This window comes from Pelecanus crispus, chromosome 5 (assembly GCF_030463565.1).
Source record: "Pelecanus crispus isolate bPelCri1 chromosome 5, bPelCri1.pri, whole genome shotgun sequence".
NCBI classification, from domain to species: domain Eukaryota; kingdom Metazoa; phylum Chordata; class Aves; order Pelecaniformes; family Pelecanidae; genus Pelecanus; species Pelecanus crispus.
The window spans coordinates 40,988,762-41,011,713 of record NC_134647.1 but is presented as its reverse complement, the minus strand read 5'-3'; the positions used below and the strand labels follow the sequence as shown (position 1 = coordinate 41,011,713).

The 22,952-nt window shown below is 38.3% G+C and overlaps 1 protein-coding gene across 1 annotated transcript in view; it reads right to left on the bottom strand.

Annotated features, from left to right (window-relative positions):
* Window positions 1–22,952, bottom strand: part of SPAG16 (sperm associated antigen 16) — a 432,336-nt gene that overhangs the window by 100,191 nt on the left and 309,193 nt on the right. Inside the window, 1 exon segment of the mRNA XM_075710523.1 lies at window positions 9,900–10,026. Coding sequence (XP_075566638.1) covers window positions 9,900–10,026 — 127 coding nt within the window.

Genomic DNA, 22,952 nt, shown 5'->3' with positions numbered 1-22,952 from the left:
TTCATTTACCAAGTGGAAGAGCTGTTCAAGGAATCAAAACTTTCTTGGTAATCGCAATACAGGTACCCAGAGGTGAATAATTTTCTTTCAGAGTTCAGTTACTTTTAAAAATGAATATTGGAAAAATAGCAAGTTTGATAAAAATGTAGGTTTTGAGTTACTGAAAGTGTGTTATTCAAACTCAACATAGACTGGCATAGTTTTTACCCCCCAAAAAGTGGAAAGCTAAATACTGTTTACAGATTGGTTTAAAGGTTTTTTACATGAAAGAGTCTGACATTTTATTTCAAAGTTTTCATTTAAAATATGAACTTTGCTTCTTGAAAGGGAAAAGATTGGTGGGTAAATAGACCAAATTACCTAAATTATCCTTAAGTTTGAAACAACATACTTGAGTTACTTAGGTTGTCACAAGAATTATTTTTTTTCTCCAAAGCATCCAATCCCAATGGACTGTCTCCTTCTTTCTAAGTATTTGCTTCCCTTAAACAAAACTACCCAATTTCTTCTTTTCTACGCTCCCAACACAATTCTGCATTGGTCCAGAAAGCTGCCAGCTAACTAATGACTCTTGGTTAGTGATGAAAATGTATATAATTTCAACACTGACGAAGATGCAAATAGCTGTCCCCTTACAGATTCCCTGACCTATCCAGTACTTGGCAGAGAATGCCATGGCTGTTCTAACTTGCATGTTTAACACCTAGGAAGTACACACAAATACTAGGTCAATACAATACCTTCTTTCAAAAATACCTTTCTTTATTTACAGGATATGAATGATGAATGTGGTATTGATTCATTTCCTTACATACAATACAGATGCTTTACTCAAAACACAAGACCTGGATAACTGTTGATATTTAAGAGGAGCTTTCATGGAAGAAAGGCTTGATGACCTTCAGAGGTCCTTACTCTCTGTCTGCAGGAAGAAGTTAATCAGGAGATGAAGCTCTTGTATCTAAGCCAGGCTTGAGATGGAGCTGTGCAGTCTGAGTGAAAGAAAAGGAGTTCTCATTCAATCACTGTAAATACTGTCAAAGTGGGAATTTGCTAATTGCAGCACTCTGTACACTGGAATTAATAGAAACAATAAATATAAAAGAGAATGCATGGACCTAGTAAAGTTACAAAAGCAGTAAATGCTAGACATGAGATGCTGAATACCTTATTATTTTAAGACTCGTGCCTAGTTTAAATGGGATTAGAAAAAAACCAACCTGTTGCAAACCATTTTAATTCAGTTTGTGGATAGATGCTGGAGAATCAAAATTTTGATCAGTTATGCCCCACTTGGGATGCATAAAGCTCCAATTTTCAGCTTCTGTTAGTTTACTACAAGGATGGCAAAAATCATGTGGACATTCCCTTCATTTATTTTTGGAACAAACAATTTGCTCATCACCATGTTTTGGCTGACTGCCTGAACAGCTGAAACTGTTGCTTCTCCTTGAAGAATAACATTTAACCAGTCAGATAATAATCCATTCAACCTGGGGTCCTCAAAAAAACCCTAACAGGTCAATGTATTGCTCTAATGAGGCACAACCCTGGCTTCCAGAACATTGTTTTTATGCTGGGTATATGAAGGCAAGTGAGACGGGAATATTTAGTACTACAATGTCTACTTGAAAAAGGCTGGCTCTATTAAATAGCTGTCCATCTTCTTGCACTCGAGGGAAGGAAGCATTCCTCTCTAACAAAGATGAAGGGAATATCAATGGGGCTAATCTCTTCAAAGTGCTCAGTGCTCAAAGCAATTGCCTGCAGTAGTACACAGTCCCCACCCTCATTAGCTCAGCAAAGAAAACACAGCCAGAGACAAACTGCTATCCTGCAACTTGGGCAAAAAATGTAAAATAAGGGGTTTCTGAGCCACTTTTCCTTTCCCTTTCCTTTCCAAAGGACAAGTATTTCATACACTTTAAATTATGGGTGCACTGAAAATAGTCATATATTTTAAGAACCCCTTTTCTTTTCTTTCTAACATATTTAAATATTGTGGAGTTTGCTCATATTGAAAAATGGTCATGACACAACAGAAATACTGCATGGCACAACTCTTCTTCTGATCAACAAAGGGGAAAAATTCATTGCCAACTTTTTCCCTTTTGAAAAACTGCAACAGTCAGAAATAAGCAGAGTGATAGTTTCATGCCTCCATGAAACAAGGAGACAAAAAGAACTGTCAATCAGCTCATATTTGTGTAAGTTCCAATCTACCTACTGCCTCCAAACTAGAGAATTTTATGGTCAGGGAAACAAATGTTGAGACCAAGGGAAATGAAATACAGCAGCACTGAGGGGAGAAGTGAGAATTATGAGACAAGGAATTACTGTTGAATAATGTAGTCTTCCAGCACATCCTTTTACTCCCATGCTGACCATAGGAATAATCAAGGATGGTCAACAGATGTTGTAAGCACTCCTCAGAGGAAGAGGGCTGACATGGACGTGTTGCCAGTCTGACTTCCAAGACTAAGCACCATGATCAGGACTAGAAAATAGGTCATGGGTTGTGTAAACCAACTCACACCACACAGGAATCTCTCCAGGGAATGCACTAATGGATTCATCAGCTCAAACACGCAGGCTGGGCAGGCTACCTAGGGTCAAAACATCAATATTGGTGCATTGTCTAAGAGCACACAGTTGGGGCAACAGCATTTGCTTATTGCAAAGCTCTGCCAAAGCAGGGATTTCAGCTTGAAGGACAAAGCACAAAACCTTTCTACTAGTGTGGGTGAAGTGAACCAGGCCACCACCACTCCCTCTATCCAAAGTACAATTTTTGAAAATCTTTTGCTTGTATAAAAACAGCTTGGTCAACAAATGGTGGACCTGAAAGTTTATTTCCCACAGATCAGTTTAAAGTAGGGATGCACATTCAGACATGGACCAAAGACATATCACAGACTTTAAAAGTGTCTTTCATTCTCCCTGTAATCCTTGTCTGATTGTTGATTGATGGTTCTTTTGTTATGAAAAGTTTTATAAGGGGATACTCAAGTTTGGAGTAACGAGAAAAAGAGAGAGATGGACCAGACAAAGGAGAAATGGAGACCCAGCACTGCTTGCAACTTGCCAGTGTAAAGTAAAAGGCCTGACTTTGGCGTTTAGCCCTATCCCATTTTGGAAGGAAGTAAGAAGAGTTTTTTGTGACTGATTGCTACTTGGCCCAGTTTCTGCAGAAGCATCCCCTGCGCTGGCCTGGCAGAGGAGGCATGCTCGAGAACAGTGCTCAGACACAGAGCACTGACACAGCACTTGGAGATGAGCTGAAGCCAAGAAAGTGAAGACAAACGAAAAATGCTGATCACCAAATAAAGAATGGAGAACTAAGAGATGCAGGTGGCTGCATTTGTGCTTATCAAGCAAAACTTGTAAGAATGTGGATCAATTATATTTAAAAGAAACAGAACACGTGAATCCTTAGTTTGTATAGAAAAGGGTGTGTAAGGATGCAGTGAAAACACACAGATTTTGCAGTGCTGAACTCATAGTGAAGAAAACGGTTCTGATGGGACAGACATTAAACAATTCATGATGAGGAAAAGGAGAGGAATGAGTGACGTACAAGATTGTAGCCTATGCTTTATGAATAGACTTGAGAAAAGCCTGAATGAGAAGCAAAGCAGGCAGCAAAATAAGGACGAACTAGTCTCAATTTTCTAAGTAAAGAGCAAATGTTTCAAAGGAATTGGAAAGATATGTTCTAAAAACATAGCTTGATCACCTTGACGCTCTGTTAGGTGGAGCTATAGCACTGTAGCAAGTCCAAACTGATTAATAACCAGAATCGGGAGTTGTCTGAGCTCTGTGTAAAACAGCAAGTGCCAGGACAAATCCAAAGAACTATACCTATATCTATCTTAATCTATCTATATATCATGCTTTCTTTGCATATTTGGCATCAATTTGCGGAGTTTACTATATTCATGCATGAGAGCCCAATTAATGCACGCTCAAGCACCCAATTAGTTCACACATGAGTGCTCAATTATCTCATGCATGAATGCCCCATCAGTTTACGCATGTGTGCCCAATCAGTTTACGCACTGACACCCAATTAATTTACACATAAGCCCCCAATTAATTTACATAAGTGCCCCATCAGTCCATGCATAGATATACACCCACATCAGGGTAGGGACACCTGTGGCCTGTGGGTGACCTACAGTGAAGCAGCGACAGCCTGGAGCAATGGAGGAAGAGCAGCAAGGAGCACGGAGGAGAGGCAGACAGAAGCCATTACACACACCACCCCAACCTCCCATATCACCCGTTGCTGCACCAAAGGAACTGGGATGATGGAGCACAGCCCTCAGCAAAAACAAGGCAAGCAGAGACTAGAAAGGGGGGAGAAGAGATGTTTGGCTTAAGCTGGGACTGGGAAAGTCCCTGAGACTGGGAAAGGGGGAGGAAAAGCATTTACTTAAGCGCTTGTTTAATTCTTCATGTTTTCTTTTTTCTCAATACCCAGAATCAGTGATCAGAAGTTTGCATTAATTGGCCACAATTTAAATTAAGTAAAAATTTCCTCAGTCGAGACTGTATTGCCTGTGACAGCGTATACATAGTCAGAATTGAGGTAGTGACTCAGGCATTGAACCACAAGGGGAAAAACACCCTAAGGAATCAATTGATGTTATCAAGTAATCTGCCTTGGAGATTAAAGAACACAGAGCAATAAAGTGCTGTAATGAAAAAAGCTTTTTAGTCAGAAATGGAGGTCATAGGGAAAAACACACATTAATGTCAGCACATAATTGCACTATATGGACAAAATCAGATGCCACTAAAAAGATTACTGTGGTAAATTCTGCACTAGAGGATTTTTCTCCCATCAAGCATGACTTTAACTGTAAGCAAGAGGGAGATAAATATAAATATTCAGAAACTGCAAAAAAAGTGAGATAAAGGGTCAAGATCTTGTCCTGCTCTGGTTCTCTTGATACCTGGACACAGTCCCCTCCTAAGATCCGAGAGGTGTGGGTGCATTCCCTGCATCCAGCTGCCAATTGCAAAATCCACTATACAGCTTCCTAGCAAAGGAGAGATTCTTCCACCCTAGGAAAATCCTCCACCCTGCCAAGATGCAGCTTTATCTACTCAGTGCCACTTAAGTGGTATGATTTAACAAAAAATGTGAAGGAAAGAAGGAAAAAAAGAGAAAAGACAGACACCTGGCACCTTAATACCAGCGTGTCTTTGCAGCCAATATACCAACCAAAATTGAGGAAATCAGTGAGAAAATTGAGTGGACACCTCAGTGCAAGATCAAACCTCTGAATAAATGAGACTGCCATATAATAGTTCAGTATTTTTTATGTTTCTTTTGAGAAATAGAACATACACTCAATTAGACACATATAAATGCAGAAACATATTTTATGCTTCTCAACTTTTTTCCCTCAATTTACAAGGATTGTTTCTGCCAGCTCTGTTCTCAGCATAGGACTTGTTACCAGATAGGGAATCCAAAAACTGTAATTCTGGGACTTTACCTGAAGACTCAATACCTGCAGAAATTCTAACAATCTGAGGTTTAATCTCTGAGCCTTCATCCCTCATGAGGCCTGCGCAGATCGCCTGTGGCTTTAATATTATCAGGAATAGCCAAAATAAAGTCTAGTGCAAATATTGACGATGCTTCAGTAATGGCATCCCAGAAAATCCCATCAATATAACTCTGTATTCAGTAAAGGGTGGATAATATAGAGACACAAATTCTTTAGATCACTATCTAACACCAAAAAACAACTCAAGACTGAGTGGCAAACAATTCACCCATTGGATTAATGGCTGTGTCATGTAAATGATCTTATGTAATGTCATGTGATACTGTAATTAAGCAAATTAAATGCAAATTATTGCTTTTAAATAGCTGAGCAGTTACCCTGACCCCACCGTGGTTGAAAGTGGTACCGTTTGTTCAACAGCCACTTCCCTAAAACAAGTCTCCTGCACCCACAGAATCCTGTCTCCTCAAATAAACCACTTCCATCACAAAGTAATCTTGCTCCTGGCATTTCCCAACTTTCACATTAATTTACAACTTTTATATTCTTTTAATATACTCTCCCTCTAAATGAAATAGGTACATATTGCCCTTTGAGGTGTTCAGAGGCATTGTAAGGCTATTTATTCATGTTCTGGCAGAAGAATCACATACCTTTCACACCTCTTTGACCCTGAGAACAACACTGCCCCAGCTGGGATGGAACCAGGTTAAATGGTAACACCTCATTGTATCCCCAGATCTCAAAATACAGCACTGTATTTTTCCAAATATTTTTTGCCTTTGTAACTGCTATTGATTTTGGACTGTTGCTGTTGTAGTGCGGTTTGTTTGTTTTAATATGTTATGATAATATTATTATTAATATATAATATATTATTAATATATATTATATATAAATATATATAATTATTATTAATATGATAATATTATTATTTATATATATGTTAGCATATAAACTAGAATCCTCTACAGCTTCTCTACAGCTTCTCTAACTCTTACATATGCAACATTGTGTTGTGATTAATCCTATTAAGTATGTTTTCTGAACAGCAACTGGAAACACAAAAGGTGATCACAAGAGGGTGTTTAAGGGATTCATGAATGCTACACAAGAGCATAAGGACATGGAGATGCTGGTTAACTTGCATATGAAAAAATAAACATGAATTTAGTTTCAAAATCAGTTACATTGTGGTCCATCTTGCTCAGTAACCATAACTGGTCCCCTCTCTGAGACCATTTACAGCACATAGAATTCAAAGGACGTGTTCCTTTGTATTTCTGATATTAAGCATAATATTGAAGATCACTGCCCCCAGTGGGCTGAGTCCTGGCCAGCTCCATCACCACCTCTCATTGCAAGACCATGAGCTATTTTCAGAAAACTTGGGGAAAGAAGAAAAATCCACATAAAGTGCAATCGTAATTAATCATGTAATTAATTTATCCTCATTGACAAGTATCGAAAAGTCTACCTCTAAGCTGAGTTAAAGAAAAGCTAAGGCAGAGTGTAGCTAAAGCAGAAAGATTTATATGCAACTTTTGTCATTAACTTATTTAAGATCTGAGTGTGGCTCTGATAAAGCAGCAAATGGCTTTATGGTCAAGCATTTATGCCTTGAATAGCATTCGGATCACTAGAGTTAGCAAGAACCATCTGCAGCAATGCCATCGGGAGAATTCCAGTAACTTACAAACTCATTCTTGGTACTAGCTCTTTGTTAAGCAACTCCCATCCAGTGCAAGTCACTCCAATAAAAGATAGCACCACTTTAAAACAAAGGGAAAGATGTTTTTGTCTACATTGCATTTGCAACGATAATCACTTGAAAACAATACAGAGGAAAACCAAACAAAAATCTTCCATTAGTTGGGGCCGTATTATCTCTGACCACAATCTTGTTTGCTGATACTGCCAAACTTTTCATAAACCTCTTCTATCATTATTAGCTATAATTTAAATAACTACTGGGCAGAAGAAAAAACCTGTTCAACCATGGCTCTCTAACCTAGTAATTAAATCCACCTGTAAGACACTGAACAATTTGTTTCCTGTGTCTATGACTATTACTGCAGTCAAGTATTTTACGCTAGGTGGTATAACATCACCAGGAGAGGCTGAGGGATACATCTGGAAATTAAGCCACACTTTGATAAGGTCAGAAAAATCCACCCAACCTTCTCCACAGAGAGAGGTCCCAAATGAGACAGATGTCCCATGCCCAACAGGCTGTTAGTTAAACATAGGATATATTCTCCCATCACCATTTATTTTGTTTTTTGAGTATTCTGGCTGTTTGACTTATTTCAACAACATTATTATTTTTAGTTAACTCCACTCAAATGACTGAGTGAATAGTTTAGATTGACCAAATCCATGAATACATTGTTAAAAAATAATTACTGTTTAGACAAACAATGCAGGAACCTGCTGGTTCATTTTATCTAGCCCTCTGCTGTTGCAGACAAGCACATCATTCAGCCTCTCTCATTGATGTATCAAGGGCCATTTTAGGATTACTTAGGCTAACTCTGGTTTAGCTAGCTTGGCAACTCTGGTATTAGCAAAAAAAAGCTATGACAACATGGTGTCAGCATGAGTTAAACATCCACAAACCCAGGGTCCCAGAGATATTTGCAGCAGACTGGGCCCCACGCTGCATTGTTAACAGTAGCCTAACGAGCTGCACCCAAGCAAGGCCAGGTTTGCTAAACAATACAGCACCACTCCCCCGGATGCAGTGCATAAAATGCATTCCTTCCAGGCCACTCATCAAATAAATTAAATACTGCTCCATAACAAACAGATATTAGTGCACTTGTATCTCTACAAGGTACCGTTTCAGAATAGGCATTGCCTTTTCAGTCTCTGTGTGTGTGGATGGTGCCCAGCATGCCTGGCCGTCTGTCCCCAGTTAGGTGACATAGGCACTCTCTCTCTTCAAACAGGAATTGCAATAGTCTCTTTTAGCTAGATATTTTCCTATCTTTAGCTAGGTGCCATTGCATCCTGTTGCATTACGCCTCATTGTGATCATCCATCCCAATTTGATATCTCTGTTGTGTGGTTACTCCTGCAGAGAAAATTTTGGATTTTATCCAAATGATGGAAAAATTTGCCCATTTAGATCACCTGGAGCTGATAGCCTTTCTACTGGAACGTTCCCATCTGGCTAGAAATTTTGCTACTGCATTTTTCAGGGATGTGATTCCTTTGCAAATGACTCAACATTATACTTCAGAAACAAAAATGCAAAACTACTTCAGATCCTCCTGAAGAAAAAAATGAGCTCTTATTCCAAATTATGCACATTAATAGAATAGTGGTTAAATTTGTCTTTGGGAAAGTGTAAGAAATGGAGACTGTCAATGCATTTTTTTCCCTTGGAAATGAAAATGCCTTGTTTAATGGTACAGCAGAGAGATCTGTGAAATCACTACACAAATAATATAGAATTTGACGGCAAAGTTCTCTGCCAAGTGACTTGATATATTGATATTATGTGTTCCACAGTATGCGGGTCATTATGACAAAATGTCATGCTATTATTTTTGTTTAAATGATTCCTTAATTATCTCTCATATTCTATTGAAGCATTATACTTTATACATATAACATAAAATGCAAATGCATACATGTTTTTCAATATACCTATATATATTACATTTTATATTACTGTATTATATCATATCATATTGTACTACCTTTAAGTAAGAAAGATTTCCTAAGCTAGGATCTAATTCTGTGCTGCAACATGAATGCTTGTCTGTGCTTTGGAATTGAAGATTAATACTGGTTTTAAAATAAACAAAAAAATGTTTTAAAACAGCCCCTCTTCAAATGAAAATGCATGTTCACTCACAATATTGCTGACATGGTAATACATGGTTGATGATAAAAAATAACTGGTTACTTCAATTCTTTGTGCATAGTAAGCAGTCCTGTCAACACAATGGAGTTCTGAGGCAATTATAATGCGACTTAGTAAGATTGGCTATGAAATGCAACCATAGAATTAGCAAGTAAAAGAACGAACAGTAATGGAGAATAAACATCACTAGAACACAGGTAATCTTGCTAAGTTTTTTATGCCCAATGATAATTTCTGTATTTTATGTAATATTTTGGTAATTAATTGCACTTTTTGTTATTGCACATTTTTCATTTTATATAAATGGATCATTAGTCCAATTTGCCAATCTAGTCGATAGGAAACAAGTGTATTGATCATTGGTACAATCAGGCATCTTTTCTTTAAAATTAACACATCTACACTCTTTTACACATGCTATCTGGCTTAAGAACCAGAGAGAGATTAGAGAGATTTCAAAATAAAACACATCTTAGATAGAACAAGTCATTTTAGAATCCTACCAGAGCTATCAAAGACGACCTGGTTGGCAGGATGTGGGCCTACATCTATGAATAAAATGGGGACCAACTTCTGAATGTCCCGGAGTTTCATCACACCAGAGGAGTCACAGGAAGCAATCGTATCACCCTGTCAATGTTGGAAACAAAATAAAGGCTTCTGTACTTTTGCAAAGAAGAAAGCATGTGACACAGGGCTGGATACCCATTGATGTCAGACATAGGAACTGTACATGTTTAAATAAGTGTAAGTTATTATATGTGAGGTTATCACAGCCTCTTAACAACTGCGTTGACTTGAATAGCAACAATACAATAGGACTTTTAAAGAGAACAGTTGAGGAGAAACTGTAAGTAAAAAAGAGAAAAGAGGTTATTTTGTATTCTGATACCAGTGTCCGCTAAGAACATAGCTTGTGATTACACCTTTTCTTCTCACGGAGACACAGGAATGGCCCTTTAGCCCTGATTTTTAATTTGTCTGTTCATGTTTTCAGTGTGAAGTGTAAGATTAGAGTAGAACATATACTCCTTCATTGCTGTACCTTCACTAATAGCCATGCTAAGGACAATCTCAATCATTTCAGTGAGTCAGAAGCATGCAGGGACTATCTATGAAAGGAAAGATAGCAGGACCATGTCACCCATGCCACTCTTCAATGTTAATTTAAAAAAAAATACCAACTAGAAAAGTGGCAGAAGTTTTTTGCATATGTAGCATGTGAACAAATGCAAAAATCAAAGGTGGCAGGGTAAAGGATGTCCAAACATAACTTTAGCCAATTCCTGCCATGATAACAGAAAGAAACCCCTAGCTACTAATGCAGAAACAGTTACTTTTCATTTTAACCTCCAAAACAAAGATTCAAAATCCCCAAACCAGCTCAGCTGGTGTGCACTCAGAGTTATCAAAGTCAATGTCTTTTCCAATTTATGCAAGAGTGTAAGATTAGATTTTGAAGGAGAATCACAATGGTATGGAACAGAGAATCAGGTAAAACATGGGTCAGATTCTGCATCCATGACTTTTTTTATATTCCGTTAATTTTTACATCTCTCACGTAAATAATACCTGCAAGGAATGTGTGTGTCTCACATAAATAATACCTGCAAGAAAATGTGTGGAGTTATCTAGCAAATAGAGGAATTAAGATCTGAAAATATCCATTGCCTTCTCAAGTAGAAAGTAATGGCCTGCGAAACAGTATCATGGTGTAAGTATAATGAAATCTTTAGGTTCATTTGGAGGAGATTTAAAATGTCAAAACTCTATTCTAGCTTGTAACAGGGACTAATACAGAGTAACACCAAGAAACAAAGTAATCATTGCTTGGAGAATTCAGCTGGCACTGTGTAAGCTCTCAGCACTCGCTGTTTTGCCAAAAAGCTCAGTAACTGCAGCTACATCACACCTCAACATAGTGGTGCTGAGCATTACGGAAAAGCTATTTGTTTAACTATCTTGCCAGCTGTACCAACCTAATTCTCTTTCATTTAATCTGGCTCCTTTCATGAAGTTCAGCCTATACAAATGACGAGGTCAAGCAGGCCATTTGGGAAACAAATAACAAAAACCCCCAAATACAACAGCTACACTCCAGATTGTGGCATGGCTTGAACTGGATCTCAATAATGCAAATTTTGAATGGGAAAAAGAAAGCATCATCATGGATATGAGACTGGAAGAGTGGTCAAATCCAGTCTCCTACTATTACAAGCAATGCTTTCATACGCTTGCCTTGATAAAAGTACTGATTCCAGATGAGCAGCAGTTCCCCCATCCACACTCTGCTGATGATCTAGAACCTGCCTGTTGTTGCATTTATAAATCTTTCAGCACATAAGTATAAAGCGAGAGTTTAAAAGTACTTGTTCATATGCAATCTATATCCTTTAGGTTAAATACAAGGGGTTTTTTTGCAGAAATACTCCTCCCTTCTTCCCTGTCCCTGGTGCATTTCACGTCATTCATATCCCCCCTTGGACATTATTTTCTGGGGTAAACAGCTGAAGTTCTTTCTTCTCTCCTCCCCATTTGCAGATAGCATGGAGTCTGGATTAACTATGGATGTACCCATCACTGATTTTTATAAAGCAACTCTTGCAAAAGTGTTCACCAGTTTTGGAAGCCCATTCTGAGATTCCTGTAACCTGACCTTCAGAGAGGTTAAAGATGCATATCTCAGCTGAGCAGAGGTTTCGGTGAAGCTGGCTCTTGGCAGCAACTACGAAGTGGTAGGGTGGGACACACATGATCAAGTGGGACATCTCCTTTCCTTAGGTCGTTGTCTATCACACCAGTAAAGGGAAGAGGAACTGAGTATGTACATGCAGAAAGATCCCTCTATTCCTCAGTGTAAGTAGTCGAATTCTGGACCAGCTCTGCACACTTCACGATCCTCCCTCTTTTCACTTTCTTCTGCAAAGATTATGTCCAACATTATCAACAGTCCACTCAGGAAATCACTGATAACCCTTATACCCATTATTTCATAACCCCTAATATGACTTTGACATATTCTTGCATTTCACTTCTGATTTTTTTCCATGCATAGAGGCATTTTAGTAAATAATAGCATTTCGGGGGGTGGGGTGGGGTGGTGGTGGTGGTGGTGGTTTTGTTTTGGTTTAGAATATGCCTGTCTTCAAACTTATTTTGTATATGTCCAATATATTTCAGTTCACTTCAATAAATGTTCCTTAATTACAACTTTGGTAACTCAGCAATTTTGAACCAGATCAATGGACAGTCCATCTGGGTAAGACTGCACTTAACCCACTCCGTGTAGTTACAGAAGACACTCCAGTGGGTGCTCTGTGACTCCTTCTTAGGTCATCAACAGTTGTGTCCATGGATTTTCAATATGACATTTCTCTCTTAAGTAACAGCATGGTCCAGCTAATAGATCACAATAGCACCAAGAATGCTTCACTGAAATAGATATTATGCAAACATTGATCAGATACAGTCCCTGCCCCAAAGTGACATCAACTGTAGAGCTGACTTTGACCTCCCCACTGGCCCTGATTAAGGGATCGTTACCAATTGCATAATTATGAGGAAAATCTGATCTACTTTTGCTGCAGGTTTTTCCTCCTATGAATTAATTTTGCTACAGTAGTCGGCCATCCTCTTTCAATCTTGCCATCCTATTCTCTGCCACATTTATTTTCTCCCATTTTTACTGCAGATGCCTAAGAAATACAACGGGTAAGCAAATCTCCCCCCACCCCACTGAAATTTACACAGTCAAATCATTAGTAGGTACCAGATACACTGAACCACCCTAACTTATTATTTAAGCTCTCTTTCACGAGGTGGTTTGTGGCCACATCAGAAAGGACAAGCCCCCCTGATCCTTGCAGATACTATTTGGACAGAAGCAGTGCTGCAGAAACCTGGTCTGGGAGCACCACCCCACTGTGCTAGGTGCTGTGTAAACAACCTAGAGAAGGTGGTCCTGCTCCAAAGGGTTTACAATCTATCTTAGTAGCAAGATCAACCAATACTTGCTGTCAAAAGTCTGCAGATTTTTTATCAATTTCCTCCCAGATGCCTGGTATAAAAAAACCATGCATAAAATGCAACACCCAGTAACATATTTTGCCTGATTTCCATGAGAAGGCAGTAGACTTAATCTGCAAACAGAACTAAGAAACACAGGGTTCTGACAGTAACACATCAACACATGCTAACAGGTATTTTGTCAGCCTTGGCATACTCTGTCCACAGATGACTTATTAAATGCATTAATTATTACTGATACCTAGGCAGCTGCTACACTAAAAACATACCAAAAGGATTTTGTTAATGAGCCAGTTATAACATTTCACCACTTCTTTGCTTGATGTCCTCTCTAGTACATACCTTTGCTAAATCAAGTGAGCTGGAGATGTGGGATAACAGCTTTTCAATAGGAAGAAATAAACCAGGAATTTAATCAAGCTGAAAGATAATTTGAAGCTACATGCCATTCAAAGAAAAAGAAAGGGATAAGTCATATGTTAAACGAACTCATTTGCCTCTGGCCATGGGCCATTTTCAGAAGCTTTAAAGCGAAATCACTTTGAGTTCTCCTATGAGCTTTTGGCTTTTTTATTCCTTTTACAGTTATTATTTTAGTTATTCATGGAAGAGCCCTCTGCCCTGCTCTTTGGTTTCTTCTTTTTGTTTCTTGCCACACTAAAGTCTTTTTTTATGATGTGTTTTTGATGACATATTTTACTGAACAGCAAGCTGGACCACCAGGGCTTGACCAATTTTCCTACATGTAAAAGGAGGAGACAATGAGATCCAAGGAGAAAATGTGCAAAGGCAGATTTCAGTAGTACTGATTTTCATTTACACTACATTTTATGCTGCAGCAGCCACAGCTCAGTTCTATTGCTTCTTCTAATCAAAGAACATGTAGAATGATTCATAAAACTGGTAAGACTTGCTTCCTATTCTATATAATCAAGTTGGTACTTTTTTGTGTGTGCATGCTGAAGTAATTAAAAAATTTATGCAAGGATTCAATTAGTTTGGATTCAAAGACTGGTTCTGTTCCAGGCTCCACTTAAAGGACTCTGCAAGTCCTTTAACTGCCTTTACAGTTCCACTCCCAACTCTTTACCTTCCCTGCCAGCTTAATGAACATCTTTATATTATGGAAGATCTCCCATTAAAATGGGTATGCTCAGCCCCATATACAACATAAACCCAATCTCAATTGGCACTTGCAAACCATTGTAACACAAATAATTATAACATCAGGAATTAACAGATTTATATCCTTTCCAGGAAGTTTTACAAATCAGTTTCCTTCTTTCCTTTTTTTTTAAATATACATTTTTTCCTTGTGCATATTAATAATGATTAACAATGGGACTAATCACTAGGTACACTTTAGGCAAATATTTGCTGAAAATTGCTCTTTCACACTAGTGATAAGGATAAAAATCTGAATAATTATGTCTCTTGCTTATGAACACACCTCTGGATTTATTGCTGAAAGATCGATAATATATGAACTGCAACAAGTGGCTTTATCTAATTTAGACTGTGATAAACTCCTCCCAGGAGTATCCTCTTCAAAGTTTAATTCTGAAGGCAGGTCAGCAGTTGTTTCATGACCTTTTGCAAATATTTTTAAAAAGGCAAAATAGTGAACAGGCAAGTCATTTTCACTATGACAAGTTCATAGTCGAATCAGTCAAGTTTACTGATTTGCAACTCCTTTGTTTTCAAAACAGATGTAGCTGTATGAAGTGTATTTTAAGGGACTCTTATGATGGCTAGACTAAGATTTTCATCAACCTCCATGGAAACAGATTCAAGCTCTAGTCCCCTTGCTAACTAGAAAGAAGCTTGATAACTATTTTCCTTTTCCATTACTATTGGGAATCGGGTTGACCTCTGGCATAACAAAGGGCTGATGAGCTTGTTACCATTCTCTGAACTAAGTAAAAGGAATTTGTTCTGTGTACATAAAGTGTGGTAGAAACTCCTTGCCATTAAGTGCTAGTAGACAAAGTGGCCACATGAGGAATAGCTTCAGCTACCTCAAACTGAGACAGACTCGAATAATCTGCATTTCTAAGATGCTCCCTGTGGGACACATCCTAAGTCATTCAACTCTACCACCATTTTAAATGCGTTAAAGTGAATATTTTTAAGAGAAGGAATCATTACCTCCCACATTTACAGCATGAAGCACATCAGAAACCTGATGAGAGTTATTACCTCAGGCCTTGTTGTAATGCAAAAACTAACTACACTCAGAAAAAAATAACAGGGGGCATGCATGGCAGACAGAGTCCCATTCATGTGCCTCTCCATCCCATGGGGTGGAATTGGGCTTTCTGAGCAGCAGCGAGCAAGGGCAGAGGGATCTCAAGAGAATCCAAGTAGGGGTGTAGTCATTACAGGGGAAAAGACTTTAATGTCCAATTAAGCCAAATGAATTATGTAAAATATGATAGAGGAAAAAAATGCAGATGTAGTCCATTATTAGACTGACGACTAATCAATCACCACCCATTTTTGAAATATCAGGCTTAAAATCATCCCAGTTCCAAATGAAAGTAGCATCTTCTTAGAAAGACATGGAATTACTTAGCCCAGCAAAGATATGGAGCTCCACTGAGTACCACTTTGAAAGTGTAGTGGTCTATTTTTAATAATTATTTTCATCAAGAGTGAGGGGAAAGGAGTGATTAAGGGTTATTTACAGGCAGCACCAGTGTTTTCCCATCTGCTTTTTTACTAGCTTTTTCATTTTATAGTTTCGACTTCTGCATCACGGTCAAAGTGACAAAGGACCATTTACGTTTCAAAGCAACTAAAAACCTAGAGCTCAAGCAACCGGGCTCCGATTGTCACACCCTGTGACATTTTTTACAGCTCTGAATAGACACAGACTGGTGAGACACCAGCTCTTCTGGAGGTGAGGTGAATCCAAGATATTGATGCAGAAAGAATCGTCTCTCAGAGCTTTACCGTTGGTTCCTACAGAAGAACCCTCCAACTTTATTAGCAGTTGTCAGTGAACAACTCCTAATTGTGCACTGTGTAGAACTGGTACAACTTGCTGTAAGAATTTGACTATTTTTGCCATACCTATTGTCATTACTGATCTATTGTAATCCCTTGATATTATGGTTCAATGTGCAGGTTTTGAGAGCATCCTCCTCCTCTAATCCAGCTCATGTCCACTGTGAGCATTTGAACAAACAGACAATATAGTATATATTATTACAAAACATTATGGATTCAAAACTACAAGAATCTTTTCCAAGCTCTCTCTTAATCTCACTTACACGGCAATATCAGCACCTATCCCACTAGCTCAAAGGAGACGCCTCAGGATAACTGAAGTTTTATGCCTGTGGGAAGCAGGGATCATGCCTATTCCCAGCTCCAATTCTTTTGCTGGCTCTTTTTCCTTCAGGTGGCCCAGCAACTGGGGTCCATAATGAATGTGGTAAGTCAAAATATGCTTTACAAAATTAATAGGGGAATTCTGTGTCAACACTTTACTCATTCACATGATGCTGCAGTCCGTAACACAGACATACTGATCACATACTGTAAAGAAAGTGAAAGAATGTCAGCTCATCAGAAGTGCTGTAAAAATGTAGGGTTCTTCAAATTAACCGCTCTAAATTATGGTCCAAGATTAAATACTTTGCAATTACTGCTGGTACGTTCTGGGACCTAACCAGCTTCAGCTATAACATGAGGAGTGTCTGCAGGTACGCAGAAGCGTGCAGCTGGAGACAGCAACTCCTGGTGGGAAATGCAAAGGAGAGAGAGGCACATGGAAAAGCGCTGACGGAGGAGTGAGTGCTGTTAATACAAACAACCAAACAGAGCAAAGGGAACAACCAGACGGTCCTCAAGAGAGGTTTTGAGCAGAAGGGAAATTTATTACAGAATGGTAGAGACACATAGATGCCTCTTTAATGTAATCAGTGACCAAAAGTCTACCGCTATTAGAAAGCGGAGGAGAAACAAATGTGTCAGGAAGAGGAAAAAGATGTGGACGAGATGTCTGTGCTGATAAATGAACAGGTATGTGGGCCTTCACATACTAAGACGCTTAAAGATATCAAGTTAGATTTTTTTTTTATTTCTTATCCTCATTTTCTCAGTGACAATTTTAATCAAGATGAAGAATATCCTAAAATGATATTATTTCTAGGTTATTAATTTTATCCTTTCACAGCAGATGGAGACTCATAAAGAACACCCCTTGTGTCCTCCAAAGGAGGAGCTCCATTAAAAATAAGCAATGGAAATGGCAGAACTTTGCTGCAGCAGAATTTCCAGTTCTACTGACTTTCAAAAATAATGAGGGATCATGGGTCTTTTGTTTGTTTACATGCACTCTGCAGGCTTTCCTCTTGCTGTGTGAAACAGAGGGAATCTCTCTTCCCTTTGCCACATCAAGTAGCATGAAGTGCCTTGTGGTGTTTGAGGAGAACAACACATGCTATGCTTGCAGAAGCCCTTTGCATAAATTTACATATGAAACCCAAGATCACTGCACTCCCTGCAGAGTTACTGCTAGCCATAGTTGACATTGCACTTGAAACAGCACTGCAAAAAGAGCAATATCTTTTGCAGAAAGGATTAAAGTAATCAGTTTTGGTTTTCCTTTCTAACCATCAAAGAAGTGCCTTTGAATTCTGGGAGCTGTACAGTGAGAGGAATAGATGAATGATAATTACCATTACTGGCCTTTCTCAGTATTTTGAGAGATACTACGACTAAAGTGAAGTTAGGTGCCACCATTACCCGATTAGACACTCCTGAGAGCAATATGCATAACAAATTCCTAGGGTACGCCATGTTCATATACAAGAATTTTATTGTCATTTTGTTCCTTAAAGTCTAAATAAGTACATTTTAAAAATCTGGGTAGTATCCATTGCAATAATGTTAATATATAGATGTAATTCATATTTTCATAAATTCATAAATTAGTATTTGTGGCAATGGATCTATTGCTGAAATGTGAAAGTGTCCATTTTAAAATGCAGAACATCTAAGTCACTGAAAGAAAATAAGTGTCAGTAAACTACATGTGCTTTTTTAAACAGAAAATATCAAAGGGACATGTAAAATGAAAAAGTTCAACTTAATATTTGGCTCTTTATCTTGTCTTTTGGCATTTTTTTAAGGGAAACTAAATGCATAAAGAAGAAATATCAACAATATATAAAACATATTCACAGAAGCTTGCCTAATTCTGAACTCTGGTAAGTGTATGAATGTTTCTCCAAGTTTCAAAGTATTTCAGGTGAAAGAATGATCAGCTCAACAAATCTCATCCCATTATTTCAAGAACTTCCTCACAAAAAACCCAGCTAAATATAAAAATAGAATAATCTGCATGCCTATCCCTGATGGACTTCAGCTGTGCATTCTCAATTATTTTCAGATTAAATCATTCTGATATGCATGTACCTGCTAACAGTGGTATTCAACTACAGATGAATTGCATTTTCATAACAGAGAAGCCTTTCCAAATTTGGCCCTACTTTCACTCTTGCATAAATTAATTTTAAATCTAACTTTGTATTGTATAAAGCCATGCACTACACAGCCACGTATACAGCACTGTTTCAAGCACTCTGCTTCCCTTTGCCAATGATTTGGTAAGTGGTAAAGAGTTCAAGAGTCCTCTTACCAAACACAAATCATTGGTCTAAACTAAACACACTTCTCTAACCCAAATTTTGCTTAAGCCCTTCTGAAGACTTAACTTGGCACAAACGTGCTTTCTGCTGGAAAAGCTGTTACCTCTCTGCTTGTAACCAATGCAAAACTATACCGACAGCATCTATTTCAACACGTAGCCTGGCTAATGTAACATGAGCCCCCATCCACCCCTGACCACAGCCAACTGGCAGTGCTGGGTGAGCTGGAGGTGAGCAGATTCAGCGTGAGCAGCCACGCCTGGAGCCCCAGCCTCACAACTCAGCGCCTAGCATCTGTAACCATTCCCATACAACTCAGTGGTAACAACGGCACTGCGGATAAAAGTCTTACAATTTATCGAGAAAATGACTGTCACGTGAGAGAGTTGCAGGATAGAGTGTAGGATGGTATGCTGCTTTCTCATGTATTTTAAAACATTATTTCCTGTGAAATATCATGTAGAGAGGCAAGCTTGACTGTACTGCAGGTGGGAAATTGAATTTAAAAGAATCTAGATGTACCTTCATATTTGATTTTGCTTGATTTGCAAAATGACACCTTTAAAAAACAGCTGTTAAAATGAAAAATTAATTATGCCGGGGCCTGGACCCACAGTGTACATCTGCCACAGGAAAGTTTGGCATGCTGGGCTAGGAGATGCAATTTTAAAAAATCCTTATTCCTTAGGATACACAAATTAATTCTTCTCCTCTAAGAAAGAAGGGCAAAGTTTTCCACACTGCTAGCAGTTTTGCATGCTAAGCAGTACTTGCTTCATATATTGTATACAGAGAGGGTCACATTCACTGCAGAACACAGAATTAAGCAAAGAAAATCACATTAGAGGGGATAATCTCTTTTTTCTTTCAGTTATACTTACAAGCAAATGGACATAATATGTTTATATTTGTAAATACAAAGTCTGAAAACATAGAAAATACTGTATGGTCAGTTTATCAGTTTCTGCTGAGGCTCTTTCTAAGGGCCAATCTGACCTAAAACATACAAGTTTTTTAAAGTTACTCAAAACCAAATTATGTTAAAGCTCATTAAAAATGATGCCATGTTTTCTGTTCTTGTGCTTTACAGAGTTGTCTAAAATCCAAATGTCTATGCATTACCCCAAACTTTTACCATGAAGAGTTGAGACAAAGTTTCATCATATGCAAAGATTTAAATGAGAGCAAAATCTGATTAAAAGCTTCAATTAGCAAAGTTAAGTATTTAATTTACTGCTGGTTCAAAACTTCTCTGCCTACGTCTACATTGTCTCCATGTCTCAGAAGCATTGTAGTCTGGCTGTGTAACAAACAGCGTTCTTTCTCATTTCGCTCAGAGCAGCACTTCGCAGTGACACATCACGATGTCCCACTTGTATTGGGGGACAGCAGGACATCCTAAAGCACAAGTTAAAATTAATTTAAGCAATTAAAAGGGGCCAGGTATACTGCATACCTCCAAAAGGAAATATTCAGTTTCCAAGATTCAAAATTTTCCAGATTTAAAATATTCACAGAATATTTAATAGTAGTCTATAAATACAGTTGGAAATTTGAGTAAATGTATGTTTATTTAGCAGTGAAGTATGAAGTTAGCAGGTCAATTGTCTTGTTCATTTAGTAACAATATAAGTGAACATTAACCATAGCATGAATGAGACAGTATGATGGCAGGCACCTGCCTTGCTTCCTGCCTTCCTTGTGTAGATGTTCCTCATTTACACCATCTCCATGTGGTCCACTGCTGGAGCACTGTGAAGTCTCAGTGACCATGACTAGAAACTTTCAGCCATCATGGTATGTACAGCTTGCTCCCAAGAAGAGCAGCTGTCCCTCACTTACTTCACTTAATAATTATAGAGTCCAGATACTGGTAGCCACCACGTTAACCTGAGGTATATCTTGCATTCACAACACCAAGACCATATAGAACTACTGGTATCCAGCAAAGAATACATGCCACAAAGAGGGGACTTGAAAAGATTGACCGGGTAGGAATGCAATGCGTCTTGCAGAACATGAGGCCTTAAGGTAATACCCGCAGACAGGCAGATATCCATCTTGTAATGCCTGGTGACAGAGAAGTGATGTCTCTACAAATACCATTACTGGTAAAAACTACATTCCTTTTTTCCATGGCAAAGCAAAAAAAGAGAACACGAGGCATTGGCTTTCTCAGAAATGATCAATGTTACAGTAAGATTCTTTGCTTTCCATTTCTTGATGGGTTTGAAATACTTTCCTAGACCCTACCATCAGGAAGAAGAACAAGAGAAGGTCTTATCAAATCTAAGCTTTTGTGTGTTTGTTTGGGTGAATGTTACAGGATACTTTGTGATTTACTGAGAGTACCTGCATGGTGACAGCAAAGAGAACCAGAAGGGATTCCTGGATTTAAAAAAAAAATTAAAAATCAGCCCTGTGGTAAATGAAAGATCTAAACCCTGAGGCTGGAGGAGAGAGGCCCTGGTGGCAGAATGAGCTAATCTCACCTCTCATAATACGAAGTGTTGAATGCTTAAAACAAAAGAAGGTGAATTTTCTTGACCTGTGATTATTTTCAGAGTTAGTAATCTTGACAGGACTGGGCTTAAAATCTCAAACAAATAAATTACACTGTTGAGAATAGAAAGGCTGGTTAACTCCAAGTTTCTGAAGGCAACGTGGACCTTGATTAAACAAACTTCAAGACCAACAGAAGTTTTGGGGTTTTTTTTTCAGAAGAAACTGTAAATGGGAAATTGATCCAAAAATAATCCAGGAAGCCAAATTTCTTCCAAACTAAGACAGCGAAGGAACTGCAATTTGCCTGTTCTAGTAGTGCAGAGGTAAACTCTAGGGGCAGTTGGTGCATTTAAACACCAACACTGAAGTTTTCTCAGTCACCATCATCTGCTATATGTGAAAGAAAAAGGGATTTTTCTGTCATCGACTTATCAAGGTGTATGACACCTATTACTAAATTTTTCTTTGCAAATGATCTCTGATAAGAAACTAGAAATGGTGGTGGGAAACTGAATGACACAAACTAGGCATGACATTTAAAAATCGGGCCTGAATTTTTTTCAGTCCCATTGAAGCACCTTTGCTAAAAGATTCTCTCTTTTTTCAGGGACACAGAAATACAGCACCTTGGGAGAGCCACCCCCATACAAACCAATGCATCATGAATTTCCTTGGCCTTCTGAACACAGTCAGATAAGTCCATAGATGTTGGAGCTTCCTCACAGAAAGAGCTGGAGGAATATTTTTACTTCTAGGATATCTCTTAGGGATATTCTTACTTGTTTAAGACTCTGATCTCAGAGTCGGATAGCAAGAATATTTAAACTGGTCAAAATAAAGATGGATCTACCCGATTCTTCTAGAGTGGTTTCAGAACATCTTATCGGTTCTACATGTAATGCGTAAAACAGGCACATACTTGTTAAGTGTAGGGGTCTGTGAATACCAATAGCATCAGAGATGATGGGAAGTGATTAAACAGTATGCCTGGCCAAGGGAAGAGACCATTCCAGAAAAATGACTTCCAAAAATAGGGAATAACATGAATATGTCAGAGAATGGATGTGGAAGTGTATTCTAGGAGTTTTCTGAGAGTTTCACTATTACCAGAAAAAGCTTTTTGCCAACAAGTGAGAGTATTTTGATGCAGTTTTTGTTCTTTGCCATAACACAGAGACAGAACAGATTTATTTTTTTACTTCTGACAACGTTCAATAGCCTCAAAATGGTTAACTAATGATACTAAAATCTGTATTTAAAATGTAATTCAGTTCTGTAATTATATTTCTTATGCATGGAGACAGAAATAAACTAGAGGAAGAACCTATTAGCCCTTTTGCATGTATAATTGAACACGTTTGGTAT